Genomic DNA, 25,848 nt, shown 5'->3' on the forward strand with positions numbered 1-25,848 from the left:
TTTTTCTTAAATTCACCGCTATTACTACGCATATTCGCTTATCATCATTTTGGTCGTTCCAAATAGAAAACGGATTGCTATGCCATGCGCTGTGTACATTTGCACACACATAAAAAAATTCAAATTTAAGTACACATGTACATAAAATTACGTTCATATAAAGTAAAGGCTCGAAAAATTAAGCTAATTTAATGACAAAAAAACCGAGCAAACACAATTCACTTATCCAAAAACAAAAAGAAGAAAATGGAAACGAAAAGTAAAATAAAGAGGAAGGCGACACGCGACCACAGGCGACGAAAAAAAAAGCGCACAGCACTTGCAAAATAAATAGGAATACAAAGTAAAATTCTGGACGAATCCGATGCCTATAATACCCTTTCTTTATTAACTTCTCATTTCCACCTACAAGACAGTAAAAGAGAGTATGTATATAAGTTTTGAGAAATATTAACACCCAAAGAGTAGTAGACATGTGCATTAAATGTTCAACATGATTTTTTACTCATTAACATTGAAGTGAAAAGGGAAACCGCAGAGACGAACACAGCGCAGGGTTGGCTTGTGTTTTTGGCATAATTTATGCACATTTATGAATTCTGGTTAGAGTGAGTATATGGTAGGAGTGTGGCCAAGTGTTAATTTTGAGAAATGTGCAAAAAGCATTGAAAAAACACATGGCTGTGAAGGCAACGAAGCGTGCGGTTTGTTGATTGCTGCGAAGCGTTTTGCACGCGTTTTAACGCGTCCCAACGAATATGCGACTGCAGAGGAGACTGCTTCCCATGGTCCACTAACCGACAATGGCGAAACCAGCCAGAATCGCAATTGAGTCACAAAGCCAAAGTGCAGACCGAAGGAATGTGACTTGACTACCGATTTCAAAACCCAACTGAGCCCATAATTCATATGCGCCACAAAGTCTGCAGCAATCAAAATGCCAAAGAGCAGTACGGAAAGGTGAAGGAAGAACGCAACTGACTGTATACCCTCTCTGTACCGGGAAACAAAAGCAACTACGAAATATGTTGCTAAAATCTCTTACCTTGCAATTGTTCTGCCAAAGTTATAGCACTGCCAGCTAGGGGAAACCAAATTTTAATGACTTGTTTCACTGAGGTGGTCATTGATGAAATACGCTTCTCTAGCTCCCCCTCCGAGGTGAACCCAAGGAGCGCTCCTCTCACAAGTTAGTCAGCTTCAGTTGCCATCGAAGCCCCAAACGACATAATTGCACCCTGTCTGCGGTAGCTAATGCAAACAAACATGGGGTTATGCGACTGAAAAGGCTAAAGAAAATTCACGATGAAGCTCGCTCTCTGCCTGACCCATAACAAGTAGCTGGCGAAATTGTAAAGAATTGGGTCTCTACGTGTTGCCACAGCAACGCACCGAGGGCAGCAATCGATCGATTCCGGAGATCGTGCCGATAGCATTTCATTTGATCCACCACAAATTGTGCTGAACTTAAGGTTGAATGTGCTCGGCCCAGACCATATACTGGCAGAAAGAAACATTGAGGCCCAGCAGTCCAGACAGATGCATTAAAACTAGTGCACTTCAATCATGTGCCCTGCTCATTGCGTTTGCCGAATCGATTGGTAACGCTTCGAATTCTACTATGTTACTGATGAGCTCTCCGACCTGTATGCTTTCCAGTTGCACGAAATTATAATTTCACCTACAACAATTTGGCTCCTGTTTTTTGTATTTGGCATCATCGTTGCAACCCAGTACAAATTTTTCATGGGAATTACATACGTGATAGATTGTTCTATCTTACTGTTCACCCATCCATCTAAGCCCTTCACCATTGGCACAGTTGATTGGTTTTCTTGATTCTCCAGTGATTGCCATGCCTCAGTCTTCATCGTCATCATATGGGACGTGACTGCATTACGGCTGGCAAGGAAATTTGAGCAAGAATGTATGTACATATCTTAAAAGTCTGCATGGAAATGAGATGAGTCGTACGAAGATTATGGTTTCATTGAATCTACATAGAAACTGTATTTTGTTGAATATATAGCCGCAGCTAAGGCAGCAAGTTTGTTAGCTTGATTCTCAAACGTTCAATCCAAGATAACATAAAGTATCGCGCTCGATTAACTATTAAGCGGACTAAGATGGAAAATTAATATCTTGCCATTAGGCGGCCTAAGATCATCAAGTCAACAAGCTTCGGATGCTCAGGGGCCCCCAGTGTGGATATGACCCCGACTAGTCGCCCAACAGGTGGTAGGTTGTCGAAACACAGTCTCCCCGCTCCTACTCAGCGCCAGACTGCCAAGAAAATCGAACAAGAAATTTCTTCAACCCACATATAAGCACATTTAGCAAATCAAAGAACATGTAAGCTGCTGAAATTTGACTAATCTCACCCTCTGGGACTTCGAGAGTCTCAACAGTGTCTGGCAGGAAAATAAAAAAAAAATGTCTAGCCAAGACAGACAAGAAGAGCAATTGAGTCGTGATCAATAGTCACCAAGGGGCACATGAGCCACAGATATAGTGATTCCAGTTCCCGATTTGATTGTAAGCTGCCGACAGACCACCTACAAAAATATTTGTTTTCGGGTCTCCACTTCACTCTCAGCTTTTTATACCCGGTACTCGAAGAGTAAATAGGGTTTATTGTGTTTGTGGGGAATATGGGATGTATGTACATATGTAACGCATAGAAGGAAACGTGTCCGACGCCATAAACCATATATATTCTTGATCAGCATCAATAGCCGAGTCGTCCGTTTTGTTGACGCCTGGATCTCAGAAACTATAAAAGCTAGAGCCACCAAACTTTGCATCCAGATGGATGTATGCTCACACTGTTATAAGTATATATCACTTTCTGCCCCCACAAATGGCGAAAATCTCCCAAGGCCACAATTATAATGATAAAAGAAAACTAAAAACGCAATTACACAGGGAAGGACTATATCTATCAGATCGCCGAATTGGGATCAGATTGCATCATCATTATATCCAGAAGGGTGGTGGGAGGTGGGCGAGCTTAAAGAGCGTGTTGGCGGGAGAAGTCAAGTAGATGTACATAGGTACAGTACCGGGTATAAAAGTTGTGACGCGTAAGAAGCGTCTCACACGTCCCTTCTCGTTGTTGTTCAATTAAATCTTATGCCAATAAATTGTGAGCAGTAAGTCGTTTAATCTAAATTAAGCACCAGTATCTGTATCTGGCGCACAGACGATGGTCGATGCCTCAGATCGAACGGCAATCTCCCTCTCCTGTATCATTTGTTATAAGAAAAGTTGCAAGGCGCCGACAAAACTCTTTTTTTCATTTAAGATGGGCTCGTGACACGCCAAATGCTCACCTTGCTTCGGAACACAGAAAAAAATATCTTACCATTACCGTCTTCATTATGTTCTTTGTCAACTATGTTGAGCCCCAAAACTGTTGAACTCAGAACAACCACAGTTTATTTTGTCCCTTCGATAGTCTCACTATTTCACGAGCCATCACGCTCCCATCGGTAGCTTGAATACGCGGCCAATGGCCAATAAAAAAAAAAATAAACCAAATGCAGATGCAGATCTGCAGTTCCAGTTTTCTGATTTCCACAAACGACACCACAAAATCAAGGTATCGGCTAGTGCTCCTCTCCTGAAGCCTAAAATTTTTTCTTCAAAGCGTAAGCAATTTTTATGCTCATGTTGCTCGTAATCACCTCAAGCCGCAGGTGGTAAAAGGCGTCGTGGGTAACCCCAACCCATCGTCCACCTCTGTGTCAAACTGACGCCCGAGCGCATCTCCAACAGAGCAGATCTTCGCTCCGCTGATTTAATTACACCAATTGCATTTTAAAGCGCAGCATTTTGAGGGAACAAATTGCATGAGTAGCAAATTGAATTGTAGAATCCGTGCAACCCACTCACCACCTCACCACTCTCCAAAATTCGACCTTCCATTTTCGGAAAGCTACTAATGAACGCTACCGCTCTTCCCGTTTCCAGCTTGGTTGGCTTTTATTTCGCTTAATTAATTGGCAGCGCCAAAAGTCTGGAGTCTACACAAAACGAAGAAAGAATGCTGTCAACAACCCGAGGGGAATGTGCCCCAGCCCCCATCCTTTAGCACTTCGCTGCATCTCTAGAAAGCAACATAAAGCTGAAAGTCAAGTGTCCTTGGAGAATATGTGGCTTGCATTTTGCAATTCTTTCATTTTTCGGCAGCTATACAACAAAAAACGAAGAAACTGATTTCTGTCCTTGAACCTTACTTTCATATCCTCATTTTTTCGGCCTCTGTTGTGCGCTGGATGCAGTGGAGTGGCTGACGAAACGCGAAATTGCAAAAGAGCCTCTTGCATGTTGCTCATGCACAAAGGGTTAATTATAACCAACGAATTATTGCTGGTGTGGAACCTCAAAAGAACAGGGTTATAAGAGAGCTCATATTAGTCTGCATAGTGTCAATACACGTAGCAAGCGGTAGTTGCAGTCATAATTACATGACCAACAAAGTCATATGGTATAGAAAGATAAATAGAAGTATATAATAGAAGAAACACAATTGGATTTAAGATTTCCGGAAACTCATATGTCTTAATTTAGAGTTTTTTCCGTCGTTCTGGAAGGCTCCTCGAATCAAATTTTTTCTTAATTAACACAAAGCAATGCCAGAAAAATGGGAAAACAAGGCAACAAAGAGATCCCTGTGGAGGCATCTTGCACCACCTGATGGCGAAAGAATGGTTAGAAGGAGTAAGGTGTGCTGGAAAGCACTCACAATGCCAGAACCCTGCCTCTTATTGACCGAACAGTCGTCCCCCGTCTACCATCCAGTTCTCCAAATTCTGAGCTAACGACAGACAAAAAAATTTATGTTTTATTTTCATTTTGTTATTTGGTTTTTTTGGAGAGCCCAAAAACAAATGAACAACAAAATTGTATACAATTTTGTATAGCGCACTCAAAGCATACTTAAAGGCAAACAAAAACATGACTCACAGGAAAAAAGTGTTCAGAAGGAGGGAAAGAATAAAGAGAACCGAGAGCATAAATAAAAACGAAAATGTAAAGCTCAAGGCTAACAATCAAAAAGAACAGAGTGAAAGTTGAAGGGCGAGCCTGAATTAAAGATGTGTTTTCACGATTTGTAGTATATTTTAATAAATATGGTGAAGGAGAGTTGCATAAATGAATAAAGTAAACATATAAATTTTTGTGAATGTGGTTGGAAACTATCAGTCTGAAACGGACTGACTGGCAGTCTGGCGCCATGAGTAAAAGTAAGGCCCCACAAATCATATTCCCCTGCAGCAACTGCATTTGTTGAATCATGCATGCAGCTGACTCCATGTTAGACTCCAGCCTAGACAGCCTATAAAACTTAGACAGCAATAGGCCAAACAACGATTTTCCAATTTTCACATGCGAATTATCAGCCTGGTACGCCCCAACGAGTACTCTTTTCCACAGTATCCACATCGCCCAAAGTAATCAGATACGATGTTTGAGTGATTGATAGCATGTTATGAGTTAACATGCTATTATCAGACCGCAAGATGCTACCAAGCAACTACAAAAACGAGTCTGAGCCTAGTCTAACCAAATGTTTACTCACGACTTTCGTGGAGTAGTCCTCCCTTGGCCTTTTTTGACATATTTGGCAAAAGTGGAAAATTGTGCAAGAGAAATTGATTTCACATGATTTACGTGCAGATTTTTTCATCTGAGTAAACATTTTGAATGTCATGCTGTGGCTGCTGTTCGGGGTGGCCGCTTTTCCAGCATCACAAATCAATTTTCGATTACATCACAAAATATAATCATATGGTCGTGGCTTGGGCTCGAACCCGGTCTTACGGTTTTAGATGGCGTAGTCAGTAACGCAATGTATGATTAAAGGATGCAAAAATGCAACCATAAGCGGAAGCTAACACAAATTGCATATCGACAAATGAAAAAAGGACCACAAGCAGACTTTAACTAACGCGACATTCGAATCCTTAATCAAAATCGTATGGATTTACGTAAACCGTGAGGCTCGCATAATTATTCTGCTCTTAATCATAGCAGTGTTGTGTTTTCTTGCCGTACAATTGAGTAAAAAACTTTCTATTTTTTTTTTAATGTTTTTTTTTGTGTCGACGTTGATATGCGATACCAAGCCGTAGACTGTCACGCGCGGAACCCAGCAGAACGCAGCCCTCCTTTCGCCCAACCGACCGAGGGGCAGGAGCAAAATTGTTCGGCAAACCGGTTTTGAAGACAATATCTTCAGCAAAGAAAGAAACCATCATATTCAGCAAATATCTTTAGGCAAATTAAGTGTGAAAGTTCTGACAAGCCGTTTCTTACGAGTATTACAATTAAAACTTCTGGCTGGCCAACCTACTATTGCCATACGTCATTGAAATCGAATCGAGACTCATGTGTCCATTTTGATACAATTGTAACGGGTCGAATACAATCTTTAGAGATGGTGAACCAACACTCGAATCGAAAGACAATCCAACAGATTCCGAAAAGTGCAACAGCCCCAAAAGACCCGTCGAGATCGAGACGCCGTTTAAGGTGACAACTTAATTAAAATTTCGTACATTTTTCAAGCCAATAGCTGCCTAGTCGAGCCACACAGTTAAAAGTGAGAGTCGAGTCTCCCTCAAAGATGCTCTCAGAGAAATTATAACAGACTTTAAAAAGGCGACGAAACAGCTTGAAACCTAACTACAAATATGCATACAAATACTGGTTTTTGCTCTTGCTTAAAAGTTAAATATGAAATCAGAGATTTCCATGGACGAAGAGTTGATACTCTGAAAGGAGGACAGGTGTATCGTTGGACGGCATCTTCTATTACTATTAATAACTATAATAACTATTATGATGGATTCGAGTCAAAATATCGGATATGCAGTACTCTTTGGGATTTATTAAAGTATGTAAACAAATTGAACAAACTTTCTTTGTAGTGTATAGGATAGAAACTGTCATCATCGCCAGTGTCTGGGGCCCGTCTCTGCTTCAAAGAGTGTGTATCGGATCTGTCGATGGCCAACGGTCAATCGTACGACCGTGTGAGCGCTCGGCGTCTGCTGGCCGGCTCTAAACTTAGCATGCGCATGCGCTACCATTCTCTTGGCCAGTTGTATTTTGGCCATTAGCACGTACGGAGCTGCGCCCGCGCCTTGAGTCCAAATCAGAGTCTGAGCTAAGTGTGAAAAACATATAAATGCGAGTAAACGCATGTTAACTCAATATAGAAAATACAAATTAATTGAAGTTGGTGTTTAACACATTTTCGTCGTTTTTTGCACGAGAGCGAAAGTTGCGTGCCCAAGTGAAGCTTACTACATTTTGGTTTATTGTCGAAACGAAAATTCACACACACAATAAACAAGAGAAAAAACATAAATTCAAAAGACAAAGCAAAAGACACAAGCGTGCTTAACCATTATCTGCAAAGCGGGTCAGCAGCAACCTTCATTCCGATTCAGATTTGAATTCCTTTTCCTGATCTTGGTCTTCTCAAGATGCCAGCCGCCAGCTCACATCCCCGCTTGTTCTTCTACTTGCTGTGCGCCGCATCGCTTTTTGCCGTTTCCAAATCGGACACCGGTAGTACAAAGAACTCCTATTTCTCGTCTTATTTCTACTATTTAGCTGTTAATTTTATTAATCCATTTGCAATGCCGATATTTTATCGTTTTGTTAATGTTTGCCTAACGTAAAATACCGTAGGTGTATGGAAAATGTATATAGTTTCCCTGGTTGACGAATTTTCTTAAAATAATCTATGTATATATTGCCGTTTATGTACATATGTAAATATCTTAAGCTTTAAATTTCAGGAATTTCGAGAACTTCGATCTGAATATTTGTGATATTTAATATGAGGCCCTGTGTTATTTAAACTGTACAATAAACATGTAATTTTTATTGTTAAATATCGGATGGTGTTTTTCGTGGACAAAACTGTAAATTCATTCTTTTATTTTCCAGCAGCTGTTGCATTTTTGTGTTCATAAAAATTCGGTTTTGGGATATTAAACTTAAGCACGTACATATGTACATATTTACATACATACATATGTATGTACATACACGCGAACAATTGGGATGTCAACCACCATCTGATAAACGTTAAAGTTTGCGAAGCCAATTAAATATTTTACAATTGCCGAACTCGAAAGTTGCAAGAAAAGACGTGCCATAAATTCAATGCCAGCCTTGTAATCGCATAACACCGATTCACAACCTATCACATAAGAATTGACCATACAGGGAGAGTGTTTCTTCTGATTATCATTTATCTTAGTTACATTTATTCTCTGCCGTTAAGGCAGATCTAATTTTCAAGTGATTTACACCAAGCCAAGAAATATGCATACTTACATTTCCACACAAATACATATGTACGTACATACATACATACTCATCTCAAAAGACTCATCTCAACTCATTTAAGAGAGAAGCCGTTGAGGCTCTCATCGCAGTTTTCTCTCTGTTGTCCATGATCTTGACCAATTCGCTCTCGCACTACTACCCAGCTCGTTTGAGCAGCTGGTTGTTTCGTTGGTTTCATTGACATCAAAAATCTTTTCGTTTCTTTGGCTCAGTTGACTGGATGGTTGTCTCTGTGGCGTTAGCTACATTCAAGGTTAATAGTTTAAACTGTTAGGCGCTGGCTGAGTCTGATCTTGTGTTGTGCTGCCGGCTACGTCAGCCTGCTGTCTTGACGCGGAACTGTTGGACATGCAATGCGGAAGTAAGTCGAAGATGATTAGGCAAAGTTAGTTGGTTGTTTCTCTCCGTTTGTTTACGTTTTGTGTTACTTTTTGTTAGTTGTGTTATGAAGCTACTTGAGCTACTAATCTCAATATAAAACAGAAGTAAGTTGAAGCAAGATTTATACTTCAAGAGACCTTTCTACCGGTGGCTGCCGATGGTTTGGAAAATAAGGTAGATTAAATCTTAAGCTTTCAAAAATACCCTGTTCCACTTCTCTCATACTACCGCTATATTAGTGCCACTGCAGGCTCCTCTTGACGATCTAGCATACGATGCTGCTCTACAATTGGGCTTGCTCAACCATCGCCTCAACGTGCTTGCTCATGAGGAGGAGTCAAGGCAACTTAGTTTGACCAATATCACATTGAACAATCTTGTGAATCGCATACCCTGCAGCTGTGACACTGGGCTGTGCAAATGCTGTGCGGGTAAGTCGACAGCTTTCCAGTAATTATCCTGTGTAAGGTGTAATATCTAATCCACCTAAGGTTTCCTCTCGGTGATCGGCATGAACAGCTGCACAGAAGTAGCCTACCGTCCGGATGAGTTTTCTTTTGAGTTGCGAATGCGCGTTAACAACAACATTTGGTTCCGTCGAAAAGTTTCTGGACAGAATCCTCCGCCATTCTGTTTCAGACCGCCCCGATTTAACTTCGCCAGGGCCTGCATTCAATTCCATGACATTTGGTTTGTGGGTCGTAACATGCACGTCTGCATGTACATGTCTGGGGAGTTTCAAGGCTTTGAATTATTCGAGAGGTGAGACGGAATTATAGGAGTATCAGTCAGTATCTACTATTCTCTGTGCACTTTTAGGAACTTTGATTGTCTTCTTTTTGGCGATCATGGCGTCAAGATCGTCTCACCAGAGCAGAGTTATCCAACGAGACCCAATGGTGTGGACATCGACGATGGAGATGACGATATTGAGGACTATGATGAGAATGTGGTTCGCCGTTTAGTAGAAAAAATGATTGTCTAACTAGCACGACTTGACTAATTTATTTATTTATGTACTTACAAAAATTCCCTCACCAGCAACTAATAAAATAGATCTGCAAAGGATGTACGGCTTTACTGTGTACACATCTGAGATATGCTCTTCCGTCTCCACAGATCCAAGTGCGAAAACTGCAAAGGATGTTCGATGTACCCCTCCATGTGCTTCCACTCCATGGAACTTGCAAACAGCGCATTTTGTTGGGGCAGGCCGGAAAGCATTCAAGTGCACAATGAAAAAGTAAAAAATAAACAAAGAGAAAGCAAATTGTAAAGGATAATGCAAGCAAAGGTTGCACGGTAGCTGAGGCAGAGCTGGGGTTGTGGCTGCACCATGTGCAACACGACGAGAAGAGAACCTGGTGTGGCATTATGGCAAGGGACACGGACAGGGGCAGAACTTTTGCGTTGCATTGAAATGCATATGCACAAGCACGTTGACTGTTGCACTTCGTTTGACTCGCAGTTGACTGTAATAAAGGACTATTTAGGCAGCAAGGACGCAAGCATGCAATGGCGCTACTGCACACGCTGGAGTGGAGTATTATTTCGCACTTCAATGCTTTGAATGCGAATCAGCCTTAAGTCAAGTGGTGTGCAAGAGGCTAGGGCCGTGGGAGAGTAAAGAGATGCAAGTTCAAGTGGGATATGCACATGATGAACACTTGTCAAGCCTGCCACAGGAGGCCTTTGATGAGGCAAATTATTCTAATGAATAATGAATGAGAATTAAAATGAGAGATTAATTGTACGACAAGTGAATGTGAAGTGACTGTCAAGGTGTGAACATGACAATGGAAGTGGCTTAATTAGCTTGATAATTATAATTAGCTTCACACTTTCATTTGGCTTTCAAGCCCTTAAATGACCAACCCATTCAGCCATTTCAAAATCCATTTAAATAACAATCAAACATGAGTGACCCTTGGAAATAATGAGGTGTGAACAAAGCTGACCGTAAAGGCCAAAAAGAACAAGGGGAACATATCTTATTTAAAATTCAAATTCACGAAATGCATTTAGCGTCAGTAATTGATTTGTTTACACACAACACACGCGACACTGCAGACACGACAACTGGCCAACTGACTGACCAGACCAGACCCTCGGCCGCCCAAAGCAAGCACAAGCAGACCCGTGGACTCACAGGGGAGATTCGGAACAATAAAGGGAAAGCCGACGTGGGCTCGACTGACCAGGACGACCCTCCTTGCTGTCCGTAGCCAGGCGCAACAGATAGAGATACAAATCACTTAAGGCTCTGGTCAGTTGATGCGATTTGTAATGATACCCACCGCTTTTCCCTCATGCTTGTCCATTCCCCGAGGTCAATTAAGTTATTTCCGGTTTTATGTGGTCAATGAGCAAAAAAATTGAAACATCATGGTCAAGTGGTTGGATCCGTGGCAAAATGAACCCCAGGGAATACGAGTATGCCACACATACATACATAAGAGCGGATTGAATTGTACTTTAACAAAGCCTCTTCCTGGCATATTGTACAATGTGAATAGATGGAAAAAGGTAATTGAATAGGACACGCTTGGAGGCTTTATTTCGTCGGCAGAAGAAAGGCCCTACCGCTGGCTAAGGCGTGTATGCATAAGGGATCATTGTTGAGACATTATGCCTATGATGCATAACAACATTCCATTTCTTAAAGTTTTATGACGGGACAGTGTTTTTCGCTCTGTTCGTCGGAAAATAAATAGAAAGTAAATTCAAAAACTACCCCCAAAAGTAATTAAAACCCTCGGTTTTTGTCTGGAAGATGGTGGAAGACCGCCGCCTCCATCCCGCACCCAGCAGCGAATGTTAATCAAAGCAAAATATAGAAAAATACAAGGAGAAGCATGGGAAGAGATAGATACGCTGTCCTTGGGGTTTAATTTCTTTTAAATTCTTACATTTCGCTTAGAGCAAATGTGTGGCGGGAATTGGGATACTCACGCTGCAGACGATTGATGAGAAAATGAAAAATATGAGTGTAGAATACATATGTATGTATATACATATGTATGTACATACATATATATGTATGTAACGAACCAAAATAAACATACATGTAATTCTTTAAAGAGAGGCTTTTTATGGGTACTGGACAGTGATTCAATTTGCACCAAACTCTATTTGTTTAAAAAAAATTGTACCTTAAACGAAATTTCTTCCAAAAATGGAAAACATAAAGATAATGGGAACGCCGAAACAGGGCAAACAAATACTACGCAAGTCGAGGTGCTTGCATACACACAGAAATCGTATGTACAGGCTATGTACGCGACTTTCATGCGTAGTTTCGAGAAAATCTCCCCTGTTTTGTACATAGGCAAGTAAATAAATGGGCAGTCAAAGGGATTCTTCGCTTTAGGGTGGTAATGCTTTCAAAGGGTTAAAATCTGTGCCTACTCGAATAGCGAAAACATGCGTGAGCCGTGTGTGTGTTTTGTTATAACAGCGTTGCCAGATTGCTGGGGATATTATCTTTGGGAGCCAAGGAAAAGGACAAGACAACAATGGAAAGCCTAACAAAGTAATTTACATAACTAACGAAGTGGGTGAACAAAGCAAAGTGAGGATGAGGGTGACAATACCTAAAAACCAGGGGGGTGAGCTGGTTGTTACGGCAATGCGAAAGGATGTAGACGCGAATGGCGCGAGTTGGCGGTTTATGTGGCAAGAAATTAAAATGGCCACCAACGGGCATCCTACATTTAAAATGTCTAATTTAACTCTTTGTCGTTTGTTATCATCGAAAGGAGAGCTCCGTCATTAAGTATTCATTCTGGCGTCCGTAAGTCTTTCTCCTTAGGGTATCAAACAGGAAAATGAGGGATCCGTAGGGGAGAGAGCTAATAATGAATACGCTAGTAAACGGCCAGTCGGGGTTTCCTAAGTGTCGGGCCTTTTGCATCTCTGAAATATCTTATTCTCTCTGACGTCTATAACTTACGAATAAGCACCACTCTTAATCTAAGAACACCCATTATAGATTCGTTTTTCATTTACATTTTGCATTTGGTAATAATTATTTTTTAAACATTCGCACACAAATCCATTTTATATGATTAAACATAACCACAGTGCACTGGCACTGCTAAAGATTTTCGCGAACAAATCGGGAATTTCATGTATATCCAACCCCTAGCTGAAATTGCTTTTGAGGAGCTCCTAACCCATAGGATAATCCACCGCCTAAGCCACCGCCTATACCGGGAGTGTTTAAGGTATAGGAATTGGATATCGATTTAGAGCTTGCGGCGGCTGCTGCTCCAGCCGCTCCTCCTCCCAGCAAACTCTGCCAAAATGCCAGAGAGCCAAAGGCACTGCCGGTCATCAATGCAATTGTTAGGATCAGCACCTGGAAATAATATTGATAAGTGGGTATAGTTTTAAAATACATATGTTTGGAATTGTACTCTTACCAAAGGACGCATCATTTTAAATATTTTACTCGACAGTCTTATTGGCAGGCAGTTCCCGAACTGGTGACCAAAGGTAGCGCAACTGGCGTTTATATAGAAACGAAGTCTTATCATTAAAATTAAAATGCATATTGAAAATATGATAATGTAAGTCGTTAACCTTTTGCAGAGTTATATATACTAAACAAATTGATTCGCTACGATATTAAAATTAACATTGCACACTTAAAAATATCGCATAGAAGCTCTACTACCATCGAATTGCATAAGTTTAATGGAAGACCTGTAATTCACATTGGAATGATTTTTTTGTAGATAAACTCCAGCTTGTTTGAAAGCCTGTGACTAGTGAAGTCAGCATAAGTTTTTATGTCCGCTCGTTTATTTGTCTTATTGCTAAAGCTATCGCAGATTGAACAGAAGGCGGAATAAATCTTGTACTGCACACCTAAATATTTCAAGAGGTGTATCTGTATATGCAGATACAAATGTTTAAAGGAGGTCTTACGGGTTCACATTCAGACCTAAACGTCTGAGCATTGAAGTTGGCTATAGCTTCGATTCTACAATTGAGTGAATGTTGACATTTCTAAATGGTATTGTGTTCCTGGCTGATGAAAGACATGAGTGTTTTAGTAGTGTTAGTTTTCGTAGTTTAGCTGGAATATCGGAGTTTGATTACAGGAAACATAATTTAAGACTTCCTTTACAATTTCCCCTTTTCAAAGCACCTCCAAGAATAAAAAGTAAACCATTTCCAGTTTGCATTGATTAATTATTTATACACAAATCCATTTTATTTGTTATATATTTTATTTTATATATATTTATATATATTTATTTATTATATTTATATATATTTTATTTTATCTATCCACAGCTCAAATTAACTTTTGGAGTTTCTGGAGACAAATTCGGGAAGTTAATGTGAGTAGCCAATCCCAAACTGCACTTGTTTTCGGGGAATACCACAGCAATATGATGCTCCACCGCCTAAGCCACCGCCTAAGCCACCGCCTAAGCCAGCGCCTAAGCCAACTCCCCTATTTATAGTAACGGAATTGGCTTCACTGCTCGCAGAAGATCCTGCTGAACCGTATCCAACAGAGCCTCCTCCAAGCAAACTTCTCCAAAATGCAAGGGAGCCAAAGGCACTGCCAGTCAGCAAAGCCAATGTTAGGACAAGCACCTGGGAAAAATATTTATAGCTGGATTCATATAAAGTATACATATATGGGAATGCAAGCTTACCAGCAGACGCCTCATTTTAGAAATTGAACTTCGAAGATAATTCCGCAACTGATTGAACAGGTAGCGCTTTTATACCCAATGCCACATGTAATGAATATTCATATACCCATTGCATGCCCAATGTAATCGTAAACCTTTTAAGACAGAAGTTCATACGTAACATTTCACACTTAAACTTTGCATGTAGAACTTTCCAGCAATTTCCACAAAACTTGAGACTGCTATATTCGCTTGGATTCTCATACTTAGGAAAAATTAGTATTTTATTTTTAAATTCTTATTAAAGTGAACTAGGGTGAAACGTTTAAAACCCGCAGAAATAAGTACTATGTAAAACTTTGAAAATATTCTCCAGTCGAGTCATTGGTTTTAGTTTTGATAGCTAAAGCATATGGGAAATTCTCTGATGTCGAACAGGACGTTTGTACGCATTGCAAGCGGTAGAAGGTTGAAAATAAGACGGATTTTCAAAATATTTTACCAATTTGATACACCTCTGGACGACATCTACAACTGATGCCAAAGTCAATTTTGGGCAACTTTGTTTGGTCCATGGTTGTCTCTAAAAAGTAACTAACATTTAAAAAACACTAACTCGTATTTTTTTTTAAATTGAAGCCCCTGTCGCAAAAGACATATCACACTAGGCCAAAAATTCCTTCGTTTTTAATAGTTAAGAATATGCATGTTCGAGGAGACTTAACCATTTATTAGGAACAGAAAACCACATGAAAATGTCTTTTTTTAATTTACTTTGTTGTTATTTGTCGACCTGTCAGAGAAATGACATATACATACATACATTTCGTATACATAGGTTTTTTTTAGCATTTTTTGAGCTCTTTATTAAAAAACCTGGTTTGACGAAAGTTACTGGACTTGGTGGTCCAGTCTTTTGAGAGTCAAAACGGATTAAAGTTCCAGAAAACTGGTACCCTTAATATCACATTTTTCAGCAGATTGTGTAGTAGTTTTGCGGAATTCTTCTACCACATATTGGACATTCAAAATAGAGATTTTTCTTGAATAAATGTTTAATTTTTTAACTGAAATAGAAACCAATTGACCGTTGTCCGGTGGTTACCTTGCTCGTTAGTTTTTTGTTCATAATAATCACCTGGCACTTGGAATGCTTCTTAATTTTATTATTGGGTATTACAATTACAAAGCTTGGCCAAGACAAATGTTAATTTAACCCATACACGTGTCATTTCTTAATACTAAAAGATTAATCCTATGCGTTAAACCATCGGATCCATTTCTTTGCAATATCCAATATCCAACGAACAATCGTTCGTTACGGTGGTGGATGCGGCATGAATAATATTCTAACCGAACACATTCAGCCAGGGGTGTAGCAGCCCCAATAATCCCGTTGGTGGAGCTATTGAGCCGCCGACATCGAGAGTGATACTTCCTTGGACACCTGGTAGTCCCAAGCCGATTGGATGTCCTCTTCTTCCAGCTTTTGCTACAACGCCTCCGCCCGCCGCTGCAGTCGCACCAGTTGATGTAGTGATTCCAAACATGTTGCCCAAAGTTCCAAATATGTTTCCAAATGGGTTTGCGAATATGTTTGGGAATGGGATTCCAAATGGGTTAAGGAATCCAAAGGGGCCCAGGTGCCAACCGTTATTGCTTAAGAATCCTGTTCCTAAAAGTCCCTTACTGCCAAAGAGTCCTGTTCCAAGGAAGCCCCCGTTCCCGAACCAACCACCATTAACGGGTGTGACTGGGTGGGTCTGGATCCGGCCACGATTGATCCCGACAGATTTGTCGAGAGTAACGGCAGCTCCACCCAAGGGACTGCTCCCTTGAATTCCGATAGATCTATCCACAGAAATGCTAGGACCACTAATGCTGTGCACCACTCCAGGCACTGGACCGAAAGGCAGATAAGGATAACCGTTTGGACCCAATGGTCCAAAGGGTAGACCGTTTGGACCGAAAGGTGAAATAGGTAGTCCATCTGGACCAATAGGTAGGCCGTTGGGTGCAAGAGGTAGTCCATTAGCGCCAATAAGAACTCCACCAGCTCCAATACGGACGCCCTTCCGATAAAATGGCTTGAGATATGTAGGATAATCGTACCCTGGAATTCCGTAACTGTATGGGGAGCGTGGGTTCTTGATAATGGTAATCAAATCACTTCCTTGACCTACGCCAGCAGAGATCCTACTGTACGGACGATAGGCTCCAATTTGAGCGCCAATGGCAGCAGCTTTGGCCGCTTGTATGGCTGTTGGATAGCCAGATGGAACTATCCCATGGTTGGTGCCGAACAGAACGTCTAGATAGCGCAAAGGTGCCAAGTGAATGGCTGCCAGGCCCTGAACTGCATTTTCGCCCTGGCGGGCCAACTCGCTAACAATAGCGTTGGAGCTCTTACAGAGCAAGGCCAGCCACAGGACGAGTATCTGCAAAATAACCAGTTTACCAGGCACTATAGTTGGAAAACTACATGGATAAGTACGATCTCGTAACATTGGCTTACCAATTTTCGCGCCATAGCAGAACCGGAGAGACACAAGACTGATATTTTTAAAATTCTCAGATGTAGTTTTTATAGTAGAAGCACAGGGTAATTAGAATATAGATTGGAACTGTGATTATGCACAAGTAGTCTGTAAAGTTAAGAAACCGTAGGTGACATTTTTATAGCTGAAGCGAATCATTAAAATAGGTCAGAATTTGTTTGAAACATTGAACAGCTATTTTGAGTTGATCTATTGTACTTCAACAGTTTGTAATTTATACTAAATATTAAAAAAAATTATTGCAAATGTAAAGAGTACATAAATAAAGTACTTCTCACACCAATACGCTCAATACACAATACCCTATTTACTCTTCGAGTACCGAGTATACAAATTTTGAAAGCTGATTAATTTTAGTTATCCCAAAACGTTTCTCCCCCAGATATTTAAACTAGTATATGCTTTTTCCCATTTTCAATATTAACGGCCCTCGACTTTGACTTGGTTAAATGAACACTCGGGCATTGACATTAATCGGGGATGCACTAGAGGAGTCACTGTCAGCCGCTCCAGCTTTATGAAACTCTTTCTGATTGTTGAAATAAAATCCCAAATTATATTTTCTATTTTACATTTTTTTTGCCATTCCACTGAGCTGAAATTAAAATTACTTTTTCTGTAAAAGTTTTCGATGTGATAGTCAAAGATAGACTTTATTGATTCTGTAAGTTTTAAAGTTATCTTTAATTTGTTCCCACAGTCCAAACCACATTGTGCTCTGGGCCCACACAAAATTTCAAGTTTGTTCTATGAAAATATTTACAAACCGGCACCTTGGCACTTTAAAGGATGCTCCAAAGTATACAACAGCCAAAAAGAAAAACTGAATCACAGATCGAAGTAAACGAATGTAAATAGAAGGTTCTCTCCCAGACAGGGTGAGTTTCTTGTTGGCTTTTTTAAAGGATTTCCATTTTGAATAAGAGTTTTGGGGTGGAAACAAGATTTCAAGTTGCAAACTCTAAATTCAAAGAAGTGACAAAAAAGTTTGAAGGTGAAGTGCGCGAGCTTCACTTAGCTACTTCAAGATACTGGTCCACTTGGCTTTGATAAGCGTCAACACCTTTCTATAAGATGGCACCAGAACGAAATTTCAAACTGCAACATTTGAATGTGTTTTTATTGACGCGCCCTCGGGGGGTCCGGATGTGTTGTCCTTTGGTCTTACCATTCTAATATCCGCCGGTGATAAGATGAATTATTGACAAAACTCTGGCAATGGCAGTGTTTCAGTGGGAGTTTCGGGCGTTGTCCGGCACTCGTTGATAACGGTGGCTATGACATGTCCTTCTCCATTTTCTTGTCGGCGGCAACGTCCGCCTATTCACTCTCTGAGTTGGCCGTTGATTTGATTTTGGTCTTTGGTGTTTCATTATCTGGCCGCATCCAAAGAAGCCCTAATATCATTTATCTAATATTAATATTTCTACTTGCTTTGACTTTTATTGACTTTAATTTATGCTGATTAATAGTTATATAGACGAGTATGTATATATCTTTGCCGTAATTGTGTAATATATTTTGTTTCCAGAATTCCTGCTGGGCCTTGGCATTACTAAGCTATGCATACGTTTACGTTTATAACGAAGGCGAATGAACACTCTCATAACAAAAAAAATGTAGTTTGGGATCTTAGAATGAGATTATACATAGGTAACTTCTTCCTGAAAAGCCAAAGAAAGCATTTTTAAAATAAATTTTTAGATAGTTATGTATGTATATGCCGTACTAAGGCACTCAGACACACCATTAGCATAAAACGTATCCTAAAACGGCCCAACATTTGGCCTCACGCATATATCATAAATGTCAGGCCATTAGAACGAGTGTCATTCTCGTCCTCTCTCCTTAGTATACGATTGCCAAACTGCGAGACTGCGTGTCGTATGTAAATTAATACAAGTAGAGAATTGGGTACATTTGGTAAGAGGAGAAAACATGCAAAGGACATCAAAAGGGCACACGCAAGAGTTCGAGTTCGAGTCCGAGTCCTCAAGTGCTAATAAACTGCATGCACATTCCGAATGCGCGTTAATAATTTATTTTGGGCTAATAGACACCAGGATAAACATCATATGCAGGGAATCCATGTTCTTCTTCTCTATCTTTTAACGTATCTGGATATCAATGGTAGTTTCTAGTTGGAGGGCTGAAACTGGAGGGTGTCACTACCCGCCGAGTCTCTGTCAACGTCAACCCTTTTTTTCTTAGTTCCAGTCGTGAATTTATGGGGCATATTTCCTTGTGCTTCTGGCCACCAGTAGCTACCAGCCACACTATCATTTATTTCATGTATTTTAATGGAGGGCCTTGCGATGGATATCGGGGCAAGCGATACACTTCGTACTAGCTGGGCAACAGTTTCCCCTTCTTCTTACCAATTTGGGTGCTTGTTTGCATATCATCATGGCACACACACTAAATGTCCGTCCATTGTATCTGAAATTTAATTAACAAAAGGGTCAATTGTCGCGTGTGGGCGGCGGCCCTTTGCTCCCTCCCCTCATTCATATAAGAGGGCTGAACGAACTGGAGGACCCTCCTCTCTTTTGTCAGCAAACAATATATTTGATTAATTTATGAATATTCGTGTGAAATTTTGTGTATTTTCTATTTATTTATGCCTGTATGGATCAACATTGCGTGTGGCCAATAAAAGTGCAACTTTAATAACAGAAATTGTTGGTAATTACACTTTTATCGTTCATAATTGTAATATAACGATAATGTAAGGCGCCATTCAGTTGATTGTGGAACTAAAATTCGTTTAAATATTGGATAAATTGTGTACATTTATGTATGTATGTGTGTACATATTTATTTACTATTTTGTATGTATGTATCTTCGTTTGGATAGATGATACTTTAAGCCCTTTAGTACAAGTGGTATTTCGAAAACGATTACAACAAACAATGCTAGGATACACTATGTACTCATTCCTTAAAGTGTTTTGTCATGTGATGCTTCCCAAACTATTTTCGACATTAAATTAAAAGTCTGAAATATTTCCCACATATCTTTTGAACACTCAAGCCGTTGGGACATTCTATTCTTTGCGTTTGTCCTACCAAGTTGACAAAAGTTTTGCATTCGTATAATAAAATCAATAAATGGTTCCTCACCTTTGCCATTGCCGTTTTGTTGGGGATCTTTAAATGTGTTTGAATAGAGTTTTGATTTATTTTCATCTTATTGGGAAGAACTTCTATAGAAATTTGTACAAGTACATTCACATGTACAAGTACTAACACTTATTCAGCCATGTGCTGCACTCTTAACTGAGTTTATCTTCTCACCTAAGCACCTCAATGCGGTGTCTGGCCATGCATTTTTCATGATACCTTTTTAAGCAAAGCTGGTGAGGGACATGCCCGGGTTATAAGGAAAATAACTGGTTACTGTTATAGCAGAAAAGCACCTCGGATAACACTGCAGGCAAATCAAACCAAGATAGAAGCCAGGCGATGGTACACTCAACGACGCTGTCGCTGTCAGTGGAAAATGTTAGCCCTGTCGCATGGACCAGAGTGGAAATAGAAAATTTTCAGTTGTAGAGAGGGTAGGACATGAATAATAAATGCTCAAGCAACGTCCAGTTGGAATATGTGCTAAGCTGTCAGTAATTGGAGACACGTCAAGCACTTAGCCATACACTGACACCTCACACACAGTTTCATAAGCTACACACAACCACAACGAACCCTTCTCTGTGAAAGCTTTCGCCACGGTAATTAACTTTACAAATCGCATGTGAGTCTGTGATTAATTATTCCAAAACCGGACACTCACACCCGCTCAAAGTCGCAAACCGGTCAGTTAACCCATTTCGGCCTCGATAAGGGTTGCACTAACAGCTGCAGAGGAGGCATTGGGGGGATATGTGCCCTGAATTTTTGACATTTCACATTTCTGGATCACATTTGATGAATGTTTTCGCATAAGGCGTAAATTGAAACTATTCTTGACCATGGACCCGAAACTTGGCCCATTTGACCACATGCCACTTAGCACACGGCCTGGTCTGCGAACCACAGCAATCCTCTGCCACAATCGAAGCCCTTCGCACGTCACACATGTGTTGCCCCAAAAAAGGGTTTTCCTTTTGGGTCCGTTTTCTTACCGAGACATGCCAAAGTTTTGCATTAATTTTGACTCGGTCAACACTTCATTAATTACAGACCACTGCGTGGACGTATCCTAACGTCTTGTGGTCAAGGATATGTGCGAGTGTGTGCCAAAGTTTTAGTAAATCCTTATCGCTATTTAAAAAATAGGGTTTCCAACGGCTTTCCCCATTTCATTTGCGAGAATGCATGCATTTTAGGCACGTACATAGCATCCTTTATGGAATCATCCTGTCATGTCAAGCCCTCGTAGTCAAGCGAAAGATCCTTTTTAAATATTCGAATTTACTATTTTTACTAATACCTACCCAGTTCTCTTTGCCGCATGGTCGGTCCACTGATTGTTTATTCGCTTGGTAAACAGCTGTTCGGCTACAAGTCCTCAAGGCGGGAAGAGACCAAACAATAAGACAAAAAGGGGTAACTTAGGGTTGTTAACCCTGACAAGGTAAGCCCAAGCCGAAACCGAATCAAATGATACAGGGAATATAAAATTAGGTCGCATGCAGTATTCAAGTCGAATGTGATTGTTGTGTAATATTTCTTTACGCTAGCAGTTAAAGTGTTTGCCATTGCCCTTTTTCAAAATTCGGAAGGCAAGTCAAGATAAAACTTGCATTTAAAACCTCAAAAAGTGGAAAAACTTGCTTTGCCTTGAGAGGGAAAAGCAAGCAAAACCGTATTCAAGCCTGTTATAGTATGTGTGTGTGTCTGTGGTAGCATCTTTCTGTATCCTTCATCATTTGCAGCTCCGTTTGTTCCTGGTGCTGATGATGAAGAGGCACTACAGCTGCAATGTGAACTCTGAGTAAAAAAAGGTCGAAAAAAGAAATCCCCTTCCTTTTTAAAATGCAAAAACAACTGCCTTGGGATGCCCTTTAGTTTTTCCAGTGGAGAGGCAAAAAGTTAATGGATTGTTAGCTTGCGGTTTCCTTGGTATCTGCAATTAAAACGCGGGAACACGGTGCTCCGTCTTCATGGAGGATCCTTATATCCTCTTGTGCTTCGTTTGCAGTTAATGAAAATGTTATGAGTGTTTGTTACTCTGCTTCCACTAAATATTTCCCAAAGGGTAGCATCTGCAAAATTTGTATAGGCATCGTACCATGCGAGTGAACGTATTTACCGAAAAGTTTCAGTTCCTGGCTGGCTACTTCTCGCTCCTTCCGAAAATCGCCAAACTTTTTGCCACGCGAGATTTGGCCTGCTTGATTTCAACCTTTTGAAACTCTTTCACGTACTCTCGTCCCTCACAGTCCTTCTTACAATACACGAATTACAAACATCATCATGGATGTAAAGGAATTATGGAGCTCAAGTACTTACATATGTAGAAAGCCGTACAAATATCTTGAGACCTCATCTTAATATATACATATGTACATATTAAGTTAAGCGCCTTGAATATTGCGAAAATCTGAATTGTTCTGAACTTTATTACTAATAGTACACCCCACTTTATTAATAACTTAAGCCATAATTATTTGAACTGTCGGGTTGCTTTAATAACGGTTTTAAATTTATGAGCTTGTCATATTTCATTAAAAAAATCGATAGCCTACATTTAGAGTATCTCCAAGAAGGAAAAAAAAATTTGCTGTTAACAATGACCAAAGAACAAAGCAGAAAACACAATAATTAAGGGACCAAAATGGTTAACAACCCCCAATTCTAACAGTGAAGTTCTTGGATGATGTGGTGCATGTACGAGTGTGGTCTTTTTTTACGTTTGATCAAAGGGAAAGAATGTAAAGATACAACTCCAGTCAAAAAATTAGCTTCGAATGTTAGAAAATACCCACGGACTTGCATCTGAAGAAAGAAAGGCAACTGTTTTACGACTTAACACACGCTAAATTCAACTACACAGCGGTTCTTCCATTTTCCATTCGTATAAATCAATTTCGCAGCTCCAATTACATATAATGTATGAATGGCAAATTTTTCGAGTAAACAAAGTCACGTGCTGTTCAGTCAACATGTGAGCTTGGCCTTCGCCCTTCATTATGAAAATGCCCGAAGCACTCCTCTTTCAGAATGTCACTGAGCCTCGTCCTTGCCGGTTTCGATTCCTTGGCCATTCAGGTCAGAAAAGGATTTTGGGGTCTCCGGTCACGCCAGACGCATATGCTAATTAGGCAATTAATATTTGTGGGCGAGACAACTTAATTTATTTACCAAGAAAGCATATTTTCTGCTATGAAATGTGATATTGGTCTTTGGTCCTTTTTCACTTCCATTTGGTTTCGAACGTGAGTGTGTGCGTCATGCGGTAAGACAATAAACTTATCACATGTTACCCATTGCTTGGGGCTAAAAACTTTTGCAGTCAGTTTGATTTGCGGTCGTCCTGGCTTTGTCCTGTGTACTGTGTCCCCACTCCTGTGCTTGCCTGTCAGGACACTGATATGCGACTCAGTCTCTAGTTCTATATCGCATGTTATTAAAGTATTTCATCAACTTTCGATGCACAGTCAGCAATAATATTTTCTTAGACACATTCTCGACTTCAAATATAGGAGGGGAGAAAGAAGTTCGGGTCTGCTTTGCGGTCACAGCCGGTTGGCTTAGTAGAGCGTGTAGTGTAGGACTCCTTCAAGACGCAAGAGAAGTGCATATAGAAACTCGAGCTTTTGTAACTTGGGGCGACATTTGTCAGACGCCAGCTAAAGTAAAATGAGTTGAGTTGGGCTGCGGTTTTCTGACAGATTTGATTAAGTTTGTTTTCCTCAATGGGACAGTCAAGTGGACAGACGGGCAAAAAATATTTTCTATTAGTTTTAAGTGAATTTGCAGAAACATGGATTCGGGGTTTTAAAATACAACTACTCGTGTTAGAGTAAATATCGAAATTTCTAGATTCATATTTGCAATTGTGTCGACTCTTATTTCCACACAGTTTCGCAAAATTATTAAAAGCTTTGATGTTTTCGAGATTCATATTGGAAGGATTCATATTGTGTTAGCTTTTATTTTCACACTGATTCGCAAAATGATTTAAAATTTTAAAAAATGTTTCGTGATAACCATATCATAACTTAAATGCGCTTTCTCAATAACGTGTTCTTACATAACATTAAAGTACAATCAATTTTAATAAAACATTTATATGAGTAAAAAGAATTAAAATACGTCAATTAAAATAATAATAATAATAATAAATAATAAAAGAGCATAACAGTTTACAAACAGAAAAGAAAAAAAAAACGTAAAAAGTTTTTCTTTTCATGTTGTGGTACTTTTTGCAGATATTTTTTCTAAAGGAATTTACGTACTTCAGTTCAAGTATTGCGTCCTCATTTACATTGAATTTCTGTTATATTTTTTAACTACCCGGCTTATATAAATTTTCACCAGAAGCTTGCAATGATCAAAAACAAAAACTTAAAACATAGACCGTGCCCCAATTCGTCTCCCCCTTGAGTATGTTTGGGCTGACGTTTCGGTGACTTTTCCACGGCGCTTCAACGTATAATGTTTGGTTGCAGGAAAAAGGTATTTATGAACAAACCGGTTAATCCCGGCTAATGCTCATTGTCCAGTTGATAGGTTTCCAAACATAATGGCACGTGTGACAAGGAAAACAAACAAACTATTCAGAGCTGACCCCTACTGCTTGGGCTGACCACGGCTACAAATTGCGACAATGGGGGTATATTTAAATGATATTGTAAGTGTTGACCAATTTATGCTTGAGCCTTCATCTTTTTAAATTGTACACAACAATTTGATTGACCTGAGGTCATTTAATAACCGTCTCAATCCGTACTGCGACAGGAAACCAGTTCTGGATAATACACTCGTAAGCACGCCCTTGCCTAGCACAAAAATCAACCACCACGGCGAGGACGTCACTCGAAAATTGCTACTGGACAGAGGTCAGGGGTGATGCCAATTGGTTGCCTGACATTTTGAATTGCGGTTTGTGCTTATACCTTAAATTTTGTTAAGGGGCAAATGCAACACTTGACATGTGCATGAGCCCTGAGCGGTTTGGTTGAGTTTTTAGGGTGCTGCATCCTGATTCTCATGCAAGACTGGGAGGCTTACTTTTTTCAAATATATTATGTATAGATAACAATTTTATGCTAGTTTTATTGTAAACTCATTAAAATATATTCGATTAGGCGCACCCCTCTACCTATCTTTACTTCACTAGCACCCCAAGGAAACCAACACTTCTGTCTGTGCATCCTTGCGCTTGATTACAAAGATTACAAAGCCGCACAAAAACACCTCCTTACTCCTGCCATCTGTGACAAAGCGGCTTTTGTGCCCCAAACTTTGGTTTGCTGCCAAAGCAACAATAGCAAAACCTTTGCCCACTTGCTGGGGTTGTCAACACGTTCCTGACAAGAATTACATACATACATACATATGTATGTATGTACATGTGTATGTATGTACATATGTAATTATGCATGTACATACATATATTTGAAAGCCAAAAAAAATGTATGTAGAATTGTTGGTTTTTGTTTTTCCATGAACACTCCTATGATTTGAATGCTAGTCGGTAGTGTGGAACTCCAAAGAAATTTAGATTATTAAAAATTTTGCAACGGCAGGACGACGGCTTCGGATGCTCCTGGAAAATGTTGACATATCATAAATTAAAGTGAGAAGTCGCTTCAATTATTTTAGGCTTTTATTCCAGGCACCTCGTGAATGCCCAAGCTATAAAAATCTATCGTTCAGAACTCTTTTTCGTGTTATTTATATGTCTTTAGAGTAGAGGTGTCGCGAAACGACAGGCCATC

At 40.0% G+C, this 25,848-nt stretch overlaps 3 protein-coding genes across 4 annotated transcripts; 1 reads left to right on the top strand and 2 right to left on the bottom strand.

The window, feature by feature from the left end:
• The first annotated feature begins 7,359 nt into the window (after positions 1-7,359).
• Positions 7,360-9,766, top strand: LOC117890419. 2 transcript variants are annotated; one of them, XM_034795237.1, is made up of 4 exons: positions 7,360-7,683; positions 8,991-9,182; positions 9,243-9,513; positions 9,571-9,766. In XM_034795237.1, the coding sequence occupies exons 1-4, from the start codon at positions 7,497-7,499 to the stop codon at positions 9,734-9,736; spliced, it is 816 nt and encodes a 271-aa protein (XP_034651128.1). In that variant the 5' UTR covers positions 7,360-7,496; the 3' UTR covers positions 9,737-9,766. The 2 variants fall into 2 exon arrangements, with proteins under 2 accessions (XP_034651128.1, XP_034651127.1); XM_034795236.1 differs by having other exon boundaries at positions 7,360-7,581.
• Positions 9,767-14,042: 4,276 nt separating this feature from the next.
• Positions 14,043-14,478, bottom strand: LOC117890281 (keratin, type II cytoskeletal 60 kDa, component III-like). Its single transcript, XM_034795043.1, has 2 exons — positions 14,427-14,478; positions 14,043-14,364 (listed from the first exon to the last, which is right to left on the bottom strand). The coding sequence occupies exons 1-2, from the start codon at positions 14,439-14,441 to the stop codon at positions 14,098-14,100; spliced, it is 282 nt and encodes a 93-aa protein (XP_034650934.1). The 5' UTR covers positions 14,442-14,478; the 3' UTR covers positions 14,043-14,097.
• Positions 14,479-15,550: 1,072 nt separating this feature from the next.
• On the bottom strand, positions 15,551-16,999 carry LOC117891435 (ejaculatory bulb-specific protein 1). The gene is made up of 2 exons (XM_034796907.1): positions 16,921-16,999; positions 15,551-16,843 (listed from the first exon to the last, which is right to left on the bottom strand). The coding sequence occupies exons 1-2, from the start codon at positions 16,933-16,935 to the stop codon at positions 15,755-15,757; spliced, it is 1,104 nt and encodes a 367-aa protein (XP_034652798.1). The 5' UTR covers positions 16,936-16,999; the 3' UTR covers positions 15,551-15,754.
• Positions 17,000-25,848: the final 8,849 nt, after the last annotated feature.

Source organism: Drosophila subobscura, chromosome E (genome assembly GCF_008121235.1).
Source record: "Drosophila subobscura isolate 14011-0131.10 chromosome E, UCBerk_Dsub_1.0, whole genome shotgun sequence".
NCBI lineage: Eukaryota > Metazoa > Arthropoda > Insecta > Diptera > Drosophilidae > Drosophila > Drosophila subobscura.

Excerpts from the sequence above, each read along its gene's own strand:
- LOC117890419 (XM_034795237.1), top strand. The coding sequence starts at position 7,497 with ATGCCAGCCGCCAGCTCACATCCCCGCTTGTTCTTCTACTTGCTGTGC. Across the intron at positions 7,684-8,990 it reads TTATCGTTTTGTTAATGTTT|TGCCACTGCAGGCTCCTCTT; the intron begins GCCTAACGTAAA and ends CCGCTATATTAG. Across the intron at positions 9,183-9,242 it reads GCTGTGCAAATGCTGTGCGG|GTTTCCTCTCGGTGATCGGC; the intron begins GTAAGTCGACAG and ends AATCCACCTAAG.